Genomic DNA, 17,749 nt, shown 5'->3' with positions numbered 1-17,749 from the left:
TGATCAGCCAATACAGCCTTGATTTTTGTTTTGAATCTCTTTGTATATCTGTCTGTACATCCTGTTCTCTCCTGCTGCTCCTGTCCAAATGACAGAATGTTAAACAGCTGGTGAAGTCAAGAATATAACTATATCCCATGTAGTGGCTTTTTTGATGACATTACCAAAATGTACAGCCATATTTATTTAGACTTTTAACAAATGCCAGCACAAGACAGGTCAATAATCTGTTTTATTTATTTAAATATATTTAATTTCTTTAGCCTTGTTAGATTAAGAATTTAATAACTGCTGTCACAGGTAATTAAAGATTGTTAGCAGTTTTAAATGTATTATAAAGCGCCATTACCATCTCAGCCCCATCTAAGCTGAAACCACAGTGGTGTGTTGCTGAAATCCAGAGGCAATTGTTACAGATTTGATGTAAGTTTTATGTTAATTTACCACGCCTTAGGTCTGTTAGCTCTGCAGCACCAACATCTTTCACCAGTATTGATGACTTTACTAAACTAATGACCAGTCAGGACAAGAAATGAATAGTTTTATTTCCCATTTTTCTGTTCTATAGGCTCAGCCTCTAAACTTTTCTTTGGTTTGGTTTGCCATCCTCATTTTCTGTTGATGGAAAGGGCTCTATGTGTGTGTCTGTGTATGTGTACCTTATTGTCATAAGAGTAAATGGATGCACATGTGGATACATGTGGTTAGGAAATTTTGTGTTGATACACTTTTTGTTTAGATTATGCTGAATTTAAGGGTCATAAGTCATTGTCATGCTTACCCACTTTCAAATTTTGGGATGTATTTTGCTAGGACAGGCGACGGACTCTGTTGAGGTTTCTCTGTGCAGAGGCTTGGCTTACTTTCTTTAACAGAATGCTCACTACTGTGCCTTTTTGGGTACATCCAGCACGGAGGAAACGTCTGTGTAGACCCAGGAAACTCTGTCGGGATTTGGTTTCCCTGTATGCCAGAGGGCACCTGGCGGAGCCCCAGGAGGTGCTTGAATTAGTCACTACAAAGCTCCTCTGCTCTAGTGACGCAAAGCTCATTTTCAAAGCAGCTTCTTTTCTTGACATCACAATCCTGCACCCACACACTAGATTGGGGGTATTAATATTGCATAATAAAGTGTTCATACAACAGTGGTAGAAGGTCCAATATCCCCGGTCTTGAGCAGAAAGACTGATGATGATGTGTTTTCCACCTCAGCAAATCTATTAATGCAAGTTTCTGCAAGGCACTGAAAAAATTCATGACTAACTGTGAATCAGTCTGTTTCTGGAACTGAACAAACACCAAATGCAAACCATTAAAATTTAAATTAGATATGGGATGGATTTCTAAAAGCTTTGGGAATTTTTGAAAAACCTTCGAAGTAGATTTGTTTACAGAGAATTAATCAAATATTAAACTAGTCACAAGTCTCCCTTTTGCTCCCACTGGCAGGAAAACTGATGTTTTAATTAGAGTGAGACCAAGAATGAAATATTGAATTGCTCAGTTTGAGACCTAAGTGTTACAATATTTATGAACTCATCCATCCATCCATTCGCTTCCGCTTATCCTTTTCAGGGTCGCGGGAGGCGCTGGAGCCTATCCCAGCTGTCATAGGGCGAGAGGCGGGGTACACCCTGGACAGGTCGCCAGTCTGTCGCAGGGACACACAGGGACAGACAACCATTCACACTCATATTCATTCGCACATTCACACCTAGTGACAATTTGGATTATCCAATTAACCTATCCCCACAAGCTGCATGTCTTTGGACGGTGGGAGGAAGCCGGAGTACCCGGAGGGAACCCACGCAAACACGGGGAGAACATGCAAACTCCACACAGAAAGACCCCGGCCTGATGGTGGAATTGAACTCAGGACCTTCTTGCGGTGCGGCAACAGTGCTAACCACCGTGCCACCGTGCTGAACTCCCCACTGTTAATTAAAGACTGAGACACTGCTGAGAAAAAGCCCATCAGATTTTTTTAGATTTGGCGGAATGCACTGGATTAATTTAGACAACACTGATTCAATTAGAAATGAAATTATTTTATAACTGCAATTGACGATAATCCACCTTTATTTCCTTCTACCAATAGAGGGCAGCAGCACTACTGCAACACTCTGCAAGTCTTCATACTTTATCTGCTCTGAAAACTCTTTTAGCCTTAGTCCTGCTATCTGCACCAAGAGCTGTGTGCAAGTCTGTGTAGTGATGAAGAGTAGTTGGACTATTAGCAAGAGCTTTAACTTTTGCCTGTGGCCACTAAGAATATAAGTTTAACTCACCTTAAATCCATACTTATTTATATTGAGCTGATCATATATGTATATATGTATCACCTGTCGCAACAAGCCTCGTTTCACCCCCACAGTCATTGTACACTGTGTGGATTTTCTAACACCATAACAGATAAGTTCAGCTTAATTAAATGTGATCAACTATGACTGAGCTGTCATCCAGCATTTTTGTCATATGCTACTTGTTAAAGCATCTATCAATGAAGTTGACACACAACACAGACTCCCGCAGGATGATGCATGATAAATATGGCTGAAAAAAGACGCGCCTCAAAACCAAAACATGATAGCAAGTTCATTACGTTGATAAATGGGCTAAAAAAATAAAAGAAGAGCTGCTGAGAAACCAGCTCAAATGAGTTTACTCGAGTTTGGTTTACAGACTTGGGGAAGATAAAGGACGAATCAAAGTTTGTAGAGCTCTCCGACTCTCCTGACATCAACAGAAAGAGAGAGAGAGGGAGGGAGGGAGAGGGAAGGAGGATTTTGGGGGGAACCTAAATACAAATCTGTTTGCCTCTCTCGCTCTCACAATCGCCAGGCGAATCAGTCTGTGTTGCGCCACTGCGCTTTCAACTTTTTTTTTTGTATGTGTGTGATTATAACTCCTTTACTACTCTCACTTTTTACTCCCTGGCAGCGGAGGGATGTTCCTTGGAAGGAGGTTACACCCCAGCTGAATATTCTCACCTTGGAAGGTTTAGAAGCTAGGCTCATAAGTTCTCGGAGAGTTTGGGAATGGAGAACATTTGGGGAAACTTTTACGCATTGAGCTGAGTGACGCACGAATAGATATTTAAAGTTTTTGTCTAGCGTGTCATATCTACGTTGTTATTGTCTTCTTCGTCACTGGCAAAGGGATGTTTTAAGTAGACTCGTAGTTACCGAGTCTCTGGAGAGAAGTTTTCTGAATTCGTGCAACAGCGAACTTAATTTGATTTCGGCTTGCGTTTTTCTTTCTTTTTTCCAAAATTCTGCCACAGAAAAAACGTCCTGTCTTCGACTTACACAGGATCCGCACTTCCACGGTGTCTCCTTCACCCCCCGCGGATTTTCAATTAACGTCTGTTGGAAGTAATTTCGGTGGATTGCTATAATGCCTCCGACCACACCGGGGAAGCGCGCCGCGCTCTGCCGGGTTTGGGCTCTAGCTTTCGCTCTGCTGGTGTGCGCTACATCGGTGAATGGATGCCCACACAAGTGTAGCTGCTCCGGATCTCATGTGGACTGCCAGGGTCTGGGTTTGAAGACTGTGCCCAAAGGAATACCGAGGAATGCCGAGCGCCTGTAAGAGCAGTTGTTTTTTTTCAACTTATCTGTAATTGCATCAATTTAACCAAAGTTCATCATAGAGGGCACTCTGACCTTATTATTCACCTTTTCTCCCTTTGCATTACTCCCATGCTCCTGAATTGTGGATAGTGCATTTTAAACTTAACATGCTCTGTAGGAAAACTGCACGTTTTCGCAGATTTTTCCGAGCAAAATATTTTGAATACCATCCATCCATCTTCATCCGCTTTATCCGGGGCCGGGTCGCGGGGGCAGCAGCCTAAGCAAATACATTTTTAAAAAACATCTCGAAAACTTAGTCGTGCATTGTTAAACTTTCATCACTTGCACATAACGGTACTTATTTCATACAGCAGGCTACTGTAATAGCATCCATGTGCATCAACATCCCATTTAGTTTATTAAATTCATGTTTTTATATTATCTTATAAACCCCCGTCCTGTATGTAAAACTCTGGTACTATTTCTGGTACTTTTTTATCGTTGTTGCCATGATTACTACTCAGGCTATATAAAGTTGGGACATAACTTTTATATAAAAGTGGATAAAGCTTTTTTTTTTTTTAGACGATGACTGGCTTTATGTGGCTTTTAAAAATCGTAAGGAAACTACTGCTATCAAAAATCCTGTCAGCATATTACTCAAAGGGTACGTCTTACTGTGAAAAGCTGCAATGCCTTTAGTTTAAAATACTGCTATTTTATTCTAGCTTAATATATTGCACACACAAAAGTGCCCTAAAATCACCTGCGACCCCCAATGAACAGAGGTGGTTAAGAAAACAGTCACCAACTATGTTTTTAGAGAAAGCTTTTGAAATTTTAAACAGGTCAAAAGAATGTGAGAAAGTCGCCTTAAATCACTTTAAATTGTATTCTTTCACATGCCTGGGTAAGACTTTCTAAAGTTTTGTAGAATATAAGTAAAACTGAACTAGATCCTCAGTGTTTTTCACTTCAAGAACTACTGGTTCTTTCTTTATTTATTCTTAGCCTGGGTGACAGTTTAAAATCATATTCATTCCTTAGGCAGGGACAGAACACTGACAGGCGCTGCTGCCACCTCCAGCCTGATCTTGACACGTATACATCAGCGCAGCCACACACATGCACTCACAAACACACACCTTTGCTGTTAAGGTATGGAAGTGATTATGCATGACAACAGAGCAGCCAAAAGCCCTGCAGGGGATCAACAACAGACCTAACCTGAGACAACAAACACAATCAGTAGGCTGCTGAGGAAAGTGGGGGGTCATGTTTGTGAATATGTGTGAGTGTGTGTGTGTGGATGTGGGGGGTACTGGTGGATATGAACATGTGATTAGCATGTGTGTGTGGATTTTTGCTTGGCTGAGCTGTTTCATATGTTTGTGTGCCTGCGTGTTTGCACTGGCTGGTGTGATTGCTTTTCTTGTGTGTGTATGTATGAGTGTTAACAATGAACCCCCATACCTCTGCTATTCAACAGGGCTGTTGTGACCTCCTAGGACCTGTTGGCTTTTGCACAGTAATCCCCCGAAGACATTTAGACCCAAGAAAAATAAATAATTAGAGCAGGTTGTGATGGGGAGGTGGGATAACGGGGTCTTCTGCGTCTCCCTGGGGTCCCCAGGGTGGAATATTTGGGGTAGCAGCGCCCCCTCCCTCCCTTTTCAGTCCAGAAACTCTGTGTTTATGTTTCTCTGATTTATCCAGGTCAGTGTTTCAGATGTGACTTTGGCCAAGAGTTGCTCTTTTCCTCCCTCTTTTTCTACCTTCATCTCGTTCTCCCTCTGCAGATATATTTTAGGGAGTCTGGGTTGGGAAACATTAAAATGGATGAGATTCTAGTCCTAAAGGTTACAACAGACACTTTGTTTTAAGAGAGATGAGCATCATTGCCCTAAGCAGGGATTTGATTTTGACAGTTGTGATAAAGTTCATGTGGACAACAGATTCTTGTAACAAAAAAGTTGTTAACTTCTAAGTAAAAGTTGTAAATTTCAAAAAGTTTCTCAACTATAATCGAATACTTCCACACTTCACCACTGACACATTTACAGATTGCAAAAGCGTAAGGTGATGATTTCCATTGGCAGAGATTCTTTAAGACTATAAGTTTTTATTTTTTCGTCCATATTTCAAGACTTTCCGGGCTTTTTCTATGGTATACTAACACACTCGTCATTGTGGCTTGACATTATGGTATAACAGACTTTTTCATGGTGGCAAAAACTGGCAATAAACTTGAAGTGAAGTGAAAAGTCACAATTAGGGATAAAAGTCCTTATGATTTGGGTTAAAAAAAAGAACTTTATGAATTGTTCATGCTTAAAAGAGTTTAACTGATCATTTTAAAATGAAATGGACCATATACATTTAAATCAATTCACATCATCCTAGAGTAGAACAGCGGTCCCCAACCCCCGGGCCTCGGACCGGTACCGGTCCGTGAGTCGTTTGGTACCGGGCCGCGAAAGTTGAGGCTCAGGTGTGAAATGTATGGTTTTCAGGGTTTTTATCGGTTTTCAGCGTTATTTCGTTATCGTTTTTATCGTTAACTCGGTTTTCCTGGGTCTTTTCACGTGTGTTATGAATAAATCTTCTTTTTTTCAGTACCGGTACTAGTTTTATTTTGTTGTATTTATCCGCGACACCTTAAAGGCCGGTCCGTGAAAATATTGTCGAGCATAAACCGGTCCGTTGGGGACCGCTGGTGTAGAATATAGTTCAAGATCTCTGTCTAAATAAATAAATAAATCTGGGTAAATTTCCAACGTCCAAATTTAAACGTGCGACTATTTTGCTGGTAATAACTGAAATGAGTAAAGATAACATAACCCCCCTGGAAATTACGCCCATGGTTTCAACATTGCTTTAAATATTGTAGCACTGAAATCCTCCATCTTTTTTATGATTTAAAAGTTTTCTTGTCTCTCTCTCGCTGAAATATTAGAAAATATAATGTGTATCTGTTACCTCACAACACTAGAACATGCATCAAGGGCGCAAAACATGTAGCATTTAGTTAAGGCGAGGCTTTCACCTTATCTTTCCGGGAAAATGTTTTTCAACTTCTACGTTGCCGCACCCTCTATAGACACATATATCGAATCAGAGTAATTTAGAACGATTGCTTGAAGTTTTATGAAACCAAATGTAGAAATTCACAGCAGAGTAAAGCAGAAGTACGTGACACATGGAGTTAAGAGGATTTCATGATATACTGTCACATTATATAACACTGAAACATTTCACAGTGGTAAATTTCCTGAGGAACGGTGGATGCCTGGAGTGAAGAGAATCAGTCAAGATGCACTGTAAAGCATGAAAGCACTGTAACACTCATGTAGCTTTCACAATATGCCCCCACTTAGCCTTTTTATTACACACAGTGCGAAAGTTTGAATCTAGTTTCTTTCTGCTACATGTGAAAACGAGTAAGCAAGCGCCGCAGTCCACCTGTCATAACCACAGAATCAATCTCTTTAAAAGCCCGGTCTTCCTCACTATTGTAAACATTTGGAAAGGTTAACGAGAGAAAAACTGTGGTGGCCCCAACTGTTCACTTAACAGACACACTCACATGCTGCCAGCCTCAAAGATTACCTCGGGCCAGTCAATTCCGTAATGTTCTACTTGGAAAGCCACTTGAGGCCTCATTTGCATCTAATTTGAGTGGAGGGTTTTTGGGGGTAGCTTAACAGGCTTAACGAGGTTGGGTAAAGTGAATTGAAACATAAGAACGGCTTTTCTCTCTCGGGTTCGGTTCACACCTGCCCTACAGGGTCTGCATAGACACACATACAAAAAAGCACAAACACTTTTTTTCCCCTGAGATTCAAATTCCAAACTGTTGCCTCAACTGCTGTGAAAATGTGGGAGAATCAAATGCCGTAAACTCCAAAGGGAGCTTCCAATCGCTCGAGCTGCAGTTTGTTTTTTTTCTGCATGTGTTTGTGCAAGCTTTGCATGTTTTAATTTTGTCACAATGTGCATGTGTGCATGATTGCATCCTCATACATGCACTGTGTTTGTAGTTGACTGGCAGCAAGTTTCCTCAGCCAGCTTTGCACAAGCTAAATTTGAGTTTAACAGTCTAGTTTTCTGGTCCCTCGCTAACACCACCAGTAAATTTTGGCAAGATTTGTACAGGCAACACCTTCTGTGCTTTCTCTCTTCTCAGCTAGTTCTTTCTCCCCTTCTGCTCTTTAATTTCCCTTCCCCTCCAAGCTTTTTATCTTTATCCCACCGTTGTTTTTTCTCCTACATCTCTCGCTCTTTCTGCCCAACTTCTTTTCTTCTCTACTTTTCCTTTGCTTCACTCCTCAGTTCTACCACTTTTTTTCTGACCTCCACCTCCCCCTCCGACGCACGCACTCACACACACCATCAGTTTGCCAGCAGCATCTCACAACCCCCATTTCCCCCCAACGTGCCAGCCTACTGTACCACAGAGCGCATAACAGTAGGATCCCTGCTGCTGCTGCTGCTGCGTGTGTTTGTGTGGACACACACACTTTAGCCGCTGCTTCTGGCTCTTATCAAAGCTTAGTGTTGATTGGCCAGTGGGCGCTCTAACCACCACACCCTCGGCTATGAAATGGCATTTCATGGTGGGGCTGGAATTTTGTGTGTGTGTGCGAGATCTCTGAATACTTTGGTTCTATCCTGCGCATGGAGCAGACCAGCTAATTTGTGCTGACATAGTTCTAGTTCCCTAAATTTGGAATAATTTGATTGGATCAATCTGCAATGACTAAAGTACTGTGGTGTAGACTTCCCAGCTACTTTTGGCTCTGTCTTGAATATTTATCTGACATCATTGCAAATAACAGTGTTTTGTATACAGCTGCTAGCCCCACCCAAAGAGTCTGATAATGTTAAGTTCAAAATGTGTTCCAACAGTTTTGATGTGTTCCATGAATCTTTAGTTGTACTGCTTTGTTTTATGGGAACCAGGAAACTAATTATGATGTTTGTGCAATATTTCTGCATATGAATGAACACAGCCTTTGGTAACTGTTGAACAAAAGCCATCGTTAAGTGGAGACCGTTCTTTACTGTTATCGTGGGTATGATGATGATGTAATTTGTCTGAAGAGCAGCCGAGTGTTATTGCAATAGCAGACAGAGCTAAACTCAGAAGTAAAAACCACAGTGAGCTTGCTGTTTTCCAACAGCCTCTTAATGTCACGCCTATCATCCATGGCCATCTTGTGGTAATCACTTTGTGCCCTTCTAACTATGTTTGATTCAGTTATGGTATGCCAAATGGCACAAGTGAGGCTAACCAACATTTAGGCTCCATTTCTAGGTCAGTGGGTGATATTCTTTTCCTCAAGTTTCTCCAGCATGCGGGCACATGACCTTTCTATATAATTACTTTAAGCTTGTCAAAGAGGGAGCCAGCTGGCGTTGATAGTGGGCACTGCCCTTCTGGGAAATGGATCAAGCCGGATGCTACATTAAAACATACAGACATATTCAAATGTAACGAACAAACTAAACACATGGAGGTGCACGTACCGGAGTGTACTGCACTTTTGAGGGCTCTTACTATATACAGTAGGCTCTTACTCTAACCTAATCATCAATACTAGAAAATCCAGTTTTGAACACAAAGTTAATCCTAAAGCCTTATTGTTGAAATGTGCGTTGGTTTTTCTTTTTTTTTGGTCTATTCTCAGCACATTACATATTGTATCAAATTATGCCAAAGCTGAGACGGATGAACATTGTTTCCTGGGAGCATAAAAGAGCTTCTATAATGACTCAGGGGTGGTCAGTCCATTTTCTTTCACGTGAGAAACTGGTACTGATATGAAGGACAGAGCCAAGAAGCTTATAAAGAGATAAAATTAATATTAAGCAGACTTGAGTTCCACTTGTTGAAACAGTCCCAGTTTCTCATGTGACCCTTTGGGGAAATTAATTACCTACCCCCGGACAAGCCATCAATAACTAACACATTTCATTTGGAGTATAAAACGGAAGAGAACATGTCTGAAAATCCTTCTTAACCAAGCTGGACCAGAAAAGGTCTGTTAACTGTGATGGATGTGAACACCGTGGGTGTTTATTTCACAGTTTGCTTTCATTTCCACTTGAAAGCAAGTTTTGTTAACCTGGGGGTTGCTTTAACACCTGTGTGATTAATTGACAGCTTGTATTTTCTTCTTCTTTTCGCGGTACTAATGTCTTAGGTGACCTCAGTAATTAACTTCTGGTACGATTACAGAAGAATCCTGATTTGATGGCGACTGAAAAAATAGGCTACATGTGATTTTCTTTTAATCTTCAAACAGCTATTTGATGCAGTAAGAAGCAGCCGAAATGTTAAGGTCCCAAAACGGGTCCTCAAAAACTTAGTGCAAGAGAACACGCAGGCATGAAAAGGTACATAATTTAAATGAAATGCATATTCATGAAGCACATAAAAATCTAGCCTGCAGTCCCACACATACAGTGCACACTCATCATTAGGCAGGCACAAGCTCACACAGTTCACTCTCATGCATTCACCAGAAATAACATGAAACTGGTTAGATGGAAACTTTGACATATAATGAGAGAGAATTTGTGTCACATAGAAACAACCCAGAGTCACGAATGACCTTCTGTGACTTTCTGCTGAATGAGAAGTCCTCAACTTGGAGGACTTCAGAGTGTGTGTCATACTATAACACTAGTATAGATTTGTGTGTGTGTGTGTGTGTCTATGCAGTGAGCTTGGAGTTGTTTGATGTTAACAAGCTATGCCACTGTTTTGTTAGGCCACTGTCACCAAAGCAACATATTATTTCCCTTCTGCACGGACTTTATTTTCTCAGTGTGAGTTTCTGTTTGTACTCCTTCACTACACCTGTGTATATACATTTTTATGTGGTTATTTGTGGGTATGTGGCAGAGTAATAGAGTGACTTCCACCACAGTGTTCAGTTTGCAGGCCACTGCTCAAATAGACTATTTATGGAGTCTGGAAGCTTATGGAGAAACAGGTCACTGCACTGTGCATGCATGCATCAGTGTTTCTGTGTCTCTGTCTCTGTCATTCATGTCCTCTTTCAATCTCTCATTCACCCTAATCTCATTTTCTTATCCTCTTGTTCACTCATTCTCATTTTTTTCTGACCTGGGCCCCATTGAGGAAGCAGCAGGGCTTGTTCTTGTCAAGTGGCCTCTCCGCAGCCAAATTACCCCTCCACCCGCACCCCAGCCCATTCACTTACAGTACAGCAGTAGTAAATCGAGACAAAAGCAATGCAACCCTATAAACTCTTGCAAAGAAAAGAGCTAACCAAATACAGGGCTGGTTTACAGCCCCTTTGGCTTGTGACTCTAAAAGAAAGGGATGCTTTCAGGCGTCTCCCTAATGTGGTCAAGCCTGTGTGGTTAACAGCGACACCAAACTATGAAATTTCTCGAGGTGGATCAGTATTAAGATAGAATATAGACTATGAAGGAAGGGGAAATAAATTGGGACTGACAGAAAACAAACCAACTGATAATGGAACACACAAGGAGATGCATTACTCTCTCAGATTTCAACAAAATCTAATCAGTCTGGGGTATTAAATGTGAAAGCTGCATAACAAACAATTTAAAGGACTGAGACATAAATAGGAGAGAAATGTGGTGTAAGAGATGAAGATGACTTTAAGGGGGAAAACAAATCCAATAAAGCTAAATCAGAATGAAGCAGTGTTAAAAAAGAAAAACCCAAAATTGAAAGCACAGATTAGATAGGAGGGAGATGTATTTTGCATCATTCAGACAGGATTCCCCTTTATGGAGTGAAAGCGAGTGTCCTTCAGTAAAGGAAATATTTAACTGACTTTTATCTCCGGTCTCTCTGCCCTTGTTTGTACCTTTGTTCTCTTTTCTGGTGCTCGTCTTTCATTATTTAGTTTCACTTGGCATTCCTAGAATCCAGCAGATTGGACAGCTCTAAAACAAGCGTATTTATTTGTACAGAGAAGGATTACCCAAATATGGGTTAGCAGGCATAACTTAAAACTGCTAGCAAAATTTCCCCATACCTCTGAGAAGTATACACAGCCAGCAGAGTCTAATAAGCCCCTTTTCCATTAGTACCTACTCAGATCGACTCGTCACAGATGGCCACGACTCGACTTACATTTGTGATTGTCCTCATCACAACGCATCCGAATTAATACCCAACAAGAAAGGTGGATGTGGAAGAAAGAATCTACCTGCTGCTCGGTCTCTGGCTTTTCATCAGGGAACATGGCTTTGTTTTTGTAGCCATTTCCCTCGTTCCCTGGTTTTTAAAAATGGCGGTTTTAATTTTCGTGAATGAGATGCGCTCATGAATCATCGAGTGACGCCACTGACCAGCCAATCGGTGGAATGCAGTCAGATGACGTCACATTTTAGTACCTGCTCGGATCGTTTGGAACCCTAAGCGAGCAGGTACTAAAAAAGTACCAGGTACTATGACCTAATGGAAAACCCTGAAAACCTTGGCGAACCGTGTCGACTCGATCCGAGTAGGTTCTAATGGAAAAGGGGCTATAGTGATGTCTTGCTCTAGCTGCAGGAAACCTATTGTAGCAGACAAACCTTTGATTTCTTGGACAACCGAACAACAAACACTTGATGCAACGACTGTAGTTACAGATTTAACAAAGAGACACATAGAAAAGATGTGAAATATATATAGAGATGAATGATTAAGGCAGATGGAATGCCTTAATCATTCATCATGAGCGAACCATTTTGTACTTGTCCCAAGTACAAATGGTTCGCTCCATTTGTACTTGGGACAAATGGAGCGAACCAATGAGATACACTTACAGATGTACAGTACAGGCACTTGATCATAAGTTAAAAAAAAGCTTTCAAAGCAGAGCCAGAATTTTAGAAAGTAAAGGAATGAAATACTAATTAGCCTGCTCTGTAATTTTTCTTTTAATTTTTTTTAATTTTCAGCGTTTTTAAACAGATAAATTAGGCTTCAGCACTTTTGCTGACAGATATGAAACAACGCTAATGCTGACATATTGAATCTTTTTATTTCTCTGTTTTCCTGAAAGCACAGCCTTTAAATAACCTGCCTTGTGTAATTTAAAAAGAACCTGATCTCAGCGCTCTCAAAGGTACTGTAGCTTGCGTTTGCACTCATTACTTACTTTTTTTTTCTTTTTAATTGTGTGTATATGAGAATAAAGAATATGTGACTGCCCAGAAAACTCTTGAGTGATGATTGCTGTATATCCCAGAGAGCAGCTTTGTAACAGGAGACAGTTTATTGCCTATTATCATCACTATGACAAAGATTCAAAACAGCAGTAAAGGGTTGCACAGGAGACCAAATGTTCCACAAACTCCCCAAGATTTCCAAAACTGAGTTTTTTGCAAACTGTTGTAGGTAATATACAGACTCCAAGTGTAGGCTGGTGTTGATCAGGTTTTCCTTTTGAAAGCTTTCCATGGCTACATCTCTCAATTGTGTTACTGACTCAATCTTGTGCATGTAACAAAGATAATTCGTCATAGTGAGCACACTGCATAAATGAAACAGTTAAACAGCACATAAGCATCTATCATTTTACCAAGCATATTGAAGACCTGGACTATTATTTGTAGGTGCTCCAATTAGCTGCTGCATGATAGTTGATTTTTTTCCTTTATTATCTAAGATATTACATGATATGGGGCGATCGTGGCTCAGGAGTTGGCAGTTAATCTTGTAATTGGAAGGTTGCCGGTTCGAGCCCCGGCTCCGACAGTCTCGGTCGTTGTGTCCTTGGGCAAGACACTTCACCTGTGGCCTACTGGTGGTGGTCAGAGGGCCCGGTGGCGCCAGTGTCCGACAGCCTCGCCTCTGTCAGTGCGCCCCAGGGTGGCTGTGGCTACAATGTAGCTGCCATCACCAGTGTGTGAATGTGTGGATGTGTGGATGACTGGATGTGTAAAGCGCTTTGGGGACCTTAGGGACTAGTAAAGCGCTCTCTCTCTCTCTCTCTATATATATATATATACATATATACATATATATGTATTTATATACACAAATACATTTACCATGATCCCTGTTACTCTCTTGATTACTGTTGGGCTAAGTCTCTTTCTCATTCTTGTTAATGATATACTCTTGACTGTATTTGATGTGTTTAATTTGCCCATGCTTCTCCCTACTGGCACATGCACCAGTCTGTGTGTTGATCCAGTTTCCTATTATACGCAAAGATTATACCTTCTTTTTGGTCTAAATGTATTTATGACATCTAAAGTTTTTCCTCATATGCTACCACTGAATTTATTTTTCACTACTGTTTTCACAGTTCCACAAAGGCTGCTAGTAAAGTCTGCATAGGCCAATTAATCTTCCCCCTTTATTTGGTGTACGTTTCACTTGCTACATAGATGTGCTCCTTAAAAGTGAGAGCAGAAGAGAGCACTTAAAGCTGCCTTAGTTTGCATTGGCCAAATGTAATATCTAAACATTTGCAGTGGATGGATTTCAGCTATAGCAGAGCCAATTTCAAAGCAGCATGACACCTGGCGAGCACAGAGCTTAGAGGAAAAGGAAGAGAGCAATTAGGATTCCTTGTGTAAGTGATAGATTTAGAGAATGAAATTGAGCACATCTATCTATGAGTGAGAAGGACGGAGAGTAAAAATGGAGGAATGAGAAAGTGAAGCGCACAAGAGCTTTTGGAAAATAACATGAGATTAGCACAGGAAGTGAATGCATTTGGAAATGAGGTGTGGGATAGAGGTCAACAAAGGATGAAAGTGAGTGAAAGAATGAAGGGAGAGGAAAAAAGGGGAAAGAGGAAATGTCACAGTGTCCGAGACTGATAAAACAGAGAGAGGAAACTTCAGTGCTTTATCTTTATTCCCTATTGTCCCTGATAGAGGGGGAAAAGAGGACAGAGTTCAAGAAAACAAAAACCAGACAGACAGAGATACAGGGTCAAGGTGAGAAAAAGAAGCACAGCTAATTAGCCAACAAGCAGACATGTCAAAACATTTAAGCTCAACACTGAACTCTGATAATCTTTTACCACAGTGGCGTGTTTTTCATTTATTAGTATATTTGAAGTCACCTGATATTTATCGTTTAACATTCCTTTCTAAAAGTTCTCTCTCTTGCCAATGGTGTAGCCAACCAATAATATTGTCCTGAAGGCAAATCAGTCCTGCTGCCACCTCCACCTCACACACACTATGCATTTGTCACCGTAAAGTCAACCCCGTGTGTCACTCTAAGGCAGCCAGACTGCAAAGTTCACTTCTCAGTGGTCTAGAGTGAGATGTGGTGGGGGCTGTCTCTGCCTGTGTGTGCATGTCTTTGTTGAATGGGATATTAATTCCCTGGACACCTGCTGTTTGCATTCTTGTCTTATCCCCTAGTCGCAAACACACACATGCTTGCACGGCTTACTTCTGCCTGTAATGGAAACAACGGTTAGGGCTTTTGTGCTAACGTATTTCATTAGTAGTCTGAATGCTGGTCAGTTAACATTTGATGCTAAGTTAAGCTTTACTGCCAGGTGGGCTGTACACCTAAGCTTTAACAGACCAGGTGCATGAGAATGGCAGCCCCATCAGCTGTCTTTGCTTTGCTCGTAATGAGTTCTCTGTGCACACATTTACTTATTCCAAGGAGTTAAGTGAATAGATTTACTAACTCATGTAAAAATACTGTGGGTAGTGCATTTTATTTATTATTTCTGAAGTGTACCAGTAGCACCATTTAGTTATAATGAACAGAATTCTTTTATAAAAGAGGGAATTGTTGTTTATTTATATTATGCTAGGTATGACTGGTTTTCTTACCTCCTAACAATGCTGTGCTTTTTTTTGACAGCTTTTTCCGATGACATCACTGCCAAGCAGTGTGCTGTGCATCCAAGATTTTCATTTAATTTCATGCCACTTGTCTGTGTGTTTTCATGGCAGCGATGTAGACTCCACAGTTTTTAGGCAGCGAGGTTTGATGGGATTCTGCCATTGTGCTGTACCTGGAACTGTATACTCAATAATTGCTTAACTGCAAAGCAATCTCCTTACTAAGAGCAGAAGTTTCCACTGTGAACATAAGAAAGATGGAGATAAGGTTTGAGAGATTAGAGAGAGAGAAAAAAGAAAATAAGGGTAGGAAAATTGTAGCCAAGTGTAAAACAGTGAGAGATTGAGATAAAAGAGGAGAGATTAGGGATGGAGAGGAAAAACAGATGAAGGTGAAGAAAAAGTGTTTAGTCAACTGTGAAACAGTGAAAGATAAGACGTGAAAGATCGAGACAGGGAGAGACGAGAGGGAGATTACTGAGAAGAAGAAGAAAAGTGGAGAGTAAGGCTGGGAACGCTGGGTAAAGCTGGCTGTGAGAGACTGACAGACGGACATTAGAGAGCAATGATCAAAGAGAGATTTGAGATAGATGAGGAGGAGGATGGAGCGTAAATAGAAAACTGAAAGATTGTAACCAAGGGTAAGCTACACATCCACTAAACACTTCATTAGGTACGCTTTTTCATTATGGTGGTGGATCTCTTTTTGCCTTCCGAGCTACCTTTGCTCTTCATGCCATACATTCAACAAGGTGCGGGTGAGTGTGGAGTCCATTTGTGTACGGTCAACTTAATGTCATGTTCAAGAAATTAGTTTGAGATGATTCAAGAGAAAAACAGTTTTACTGATAAGAACATGTTTGGTGCACCTGTTTGACTTGCTGGAATCAGCCATCAGAAATGGATCATAAAGGGAGGGACAGGAATGGTCAAGCACATTACTCCCATGTCATTACACAACCATCAGCAGTCCGAACCATTAGTAGAATAAGATTAACCCGTGTGAGAATTTTAGTCACGGTTTCCTGTTCTCAGGTGACAGGAAAGTGGCAGCTAGTGTGGTCCATCAACCCATGCCACTTGTCACTTAGGCTGGTCTTATCTTACTGTCTGAAAGATAAGGGGAGATAGCAGAGGGTACAGCCAGATTTATGGTCAAGCAGTGGTAGTGCATTCGCTGTCCTTTCCACTCAGGGGATGCCCATCTGGAGGCAGTGTAAAAAGCATGTGGTACACCCAGTCTGTAGGCTACTCTTACTTGTGCTGTTGTTGGTCCATCAGCCAGCCTCCCATTCCCAGTGAACCTCACTGTTACCCTCTTCTCTATTCCAGCCCACTTGTCAACCTGTAAACATTTGTCAGATACTTATGTCATCCGCTTCCAATGATGCACAGTCAATATCTTCGCAGGGGTAGGGTGAAAACCTCTCACCTTCTGTGCAGCTAGACTATAAGTGTGGTAGAGTAACAAACATGAACAAGAAAAACAGTTTATTTCTGAAGCAAATCAACTCTTTCCTCATGTTCAAATTAATAAATCAAACCCCAAGAAGGCTTATCAAGTAATTGTCAGTGCCTTGCATTTCAAGGAACTGGCAAAGCCAAACACTTGGAAAGCTTGTGACAAGAACCAGCAGCTTATAGTCTGGATAGTGAAGCAGCTCACTGTCAAAATGTTATCTGGTGTCTCGAATGTCTCACATGAAACATTAAGATGGATGAGACTCGGCATCAACGTGAAACTTCATTCTGCTTTCTTTGTCTTTCTCAGTTCATTGCGTTAGTGAGCTATACATTAATGCAAAAGTATTATACCTAAGCAGAGGATGTTTATGTCAAGCTCATTTCTCAACATGTCAGTTTATTGTCGGAAAGCAAAAGTTAACTTCAGCTAGAAATGTGGGCTGCACTCAAACCAGAGACGTTGTGAATAAAATAGCGGTTGCTTCCAAACCCCTGGGCATCTGACAGACGATGATAGATTTAAAATCTATTTTAAACATGCAGTGTTATATCGTCCCACAAAACTATTGTTTATTACTTGTTTTCCTGATCATGTGGTGGTCGTTTTGTTCCAGTAGTCATGAACAGCATTGCCGCAGTAACATTTTGGTCTTCACCAACACCTGAGTGAAACAGTTTGGTTGTTTCTGTGCTAAATGTTCTTAAGCATTCATCACCTAAACATCTACTTTCATTTTATGCCATTAAGTGTTGACGTGTTTTATTAACACATTATTGTGGGGAAAAAAGGCGTGTCTGGAAAAGAGGCGGAGGGCAGGGGTGAGAATGAACTGAAACATTGTAAATCAAATCCACTGAGTTGAGAGTTTCTACTATTCTCTGCAGAG

The 17,749-nt window shown here is 41.0% G+C and overlaps 1 protein-coding gene across 1 annotated transcript in view; it reads left to right on the top strand.

Annotated features, from left to right (window-relative positions):
- The first annotated feature begins 2,821 nt into the window (after positions 1–2,821).
- Positions 2,822–17,749, top strand: part of slit3 (slit homolog 3 (Drosophila)) — a 241,283-nt gene continuing 226,355 nt past the window's right edge. The window contains exon 1 of the mRNA XM_026182115.2: positions 2,822–3,587. Coding sequence (XP_026037900.1) covers positions 3,397–3,587 — 191 coding nt within the window. The 5' untranslated portion in view covers positions 2,822–3,396. The remainder of the gene's footprint in view (positions 3,588–17,749) is intronic.

Source organism: Astatotilapia calliptera, chromosome 2 (assembly GCF_964374335.1).
Source record: "Astatotilapia calliptera chromosome 2, fAstCal68.1, whole genome shotgun sequence".
Lineage (NCBI taxonomy): Eukaryota > Metazoa > Chordata > Actinopteri > Cichliformes > Cichlidae > Astatotilapia > Astatotilapia calliptera.
Note: the sequence above shows the minus strand (reverse complement) of the source record. Positions and strands in the feature narration are given on the sequence as shown.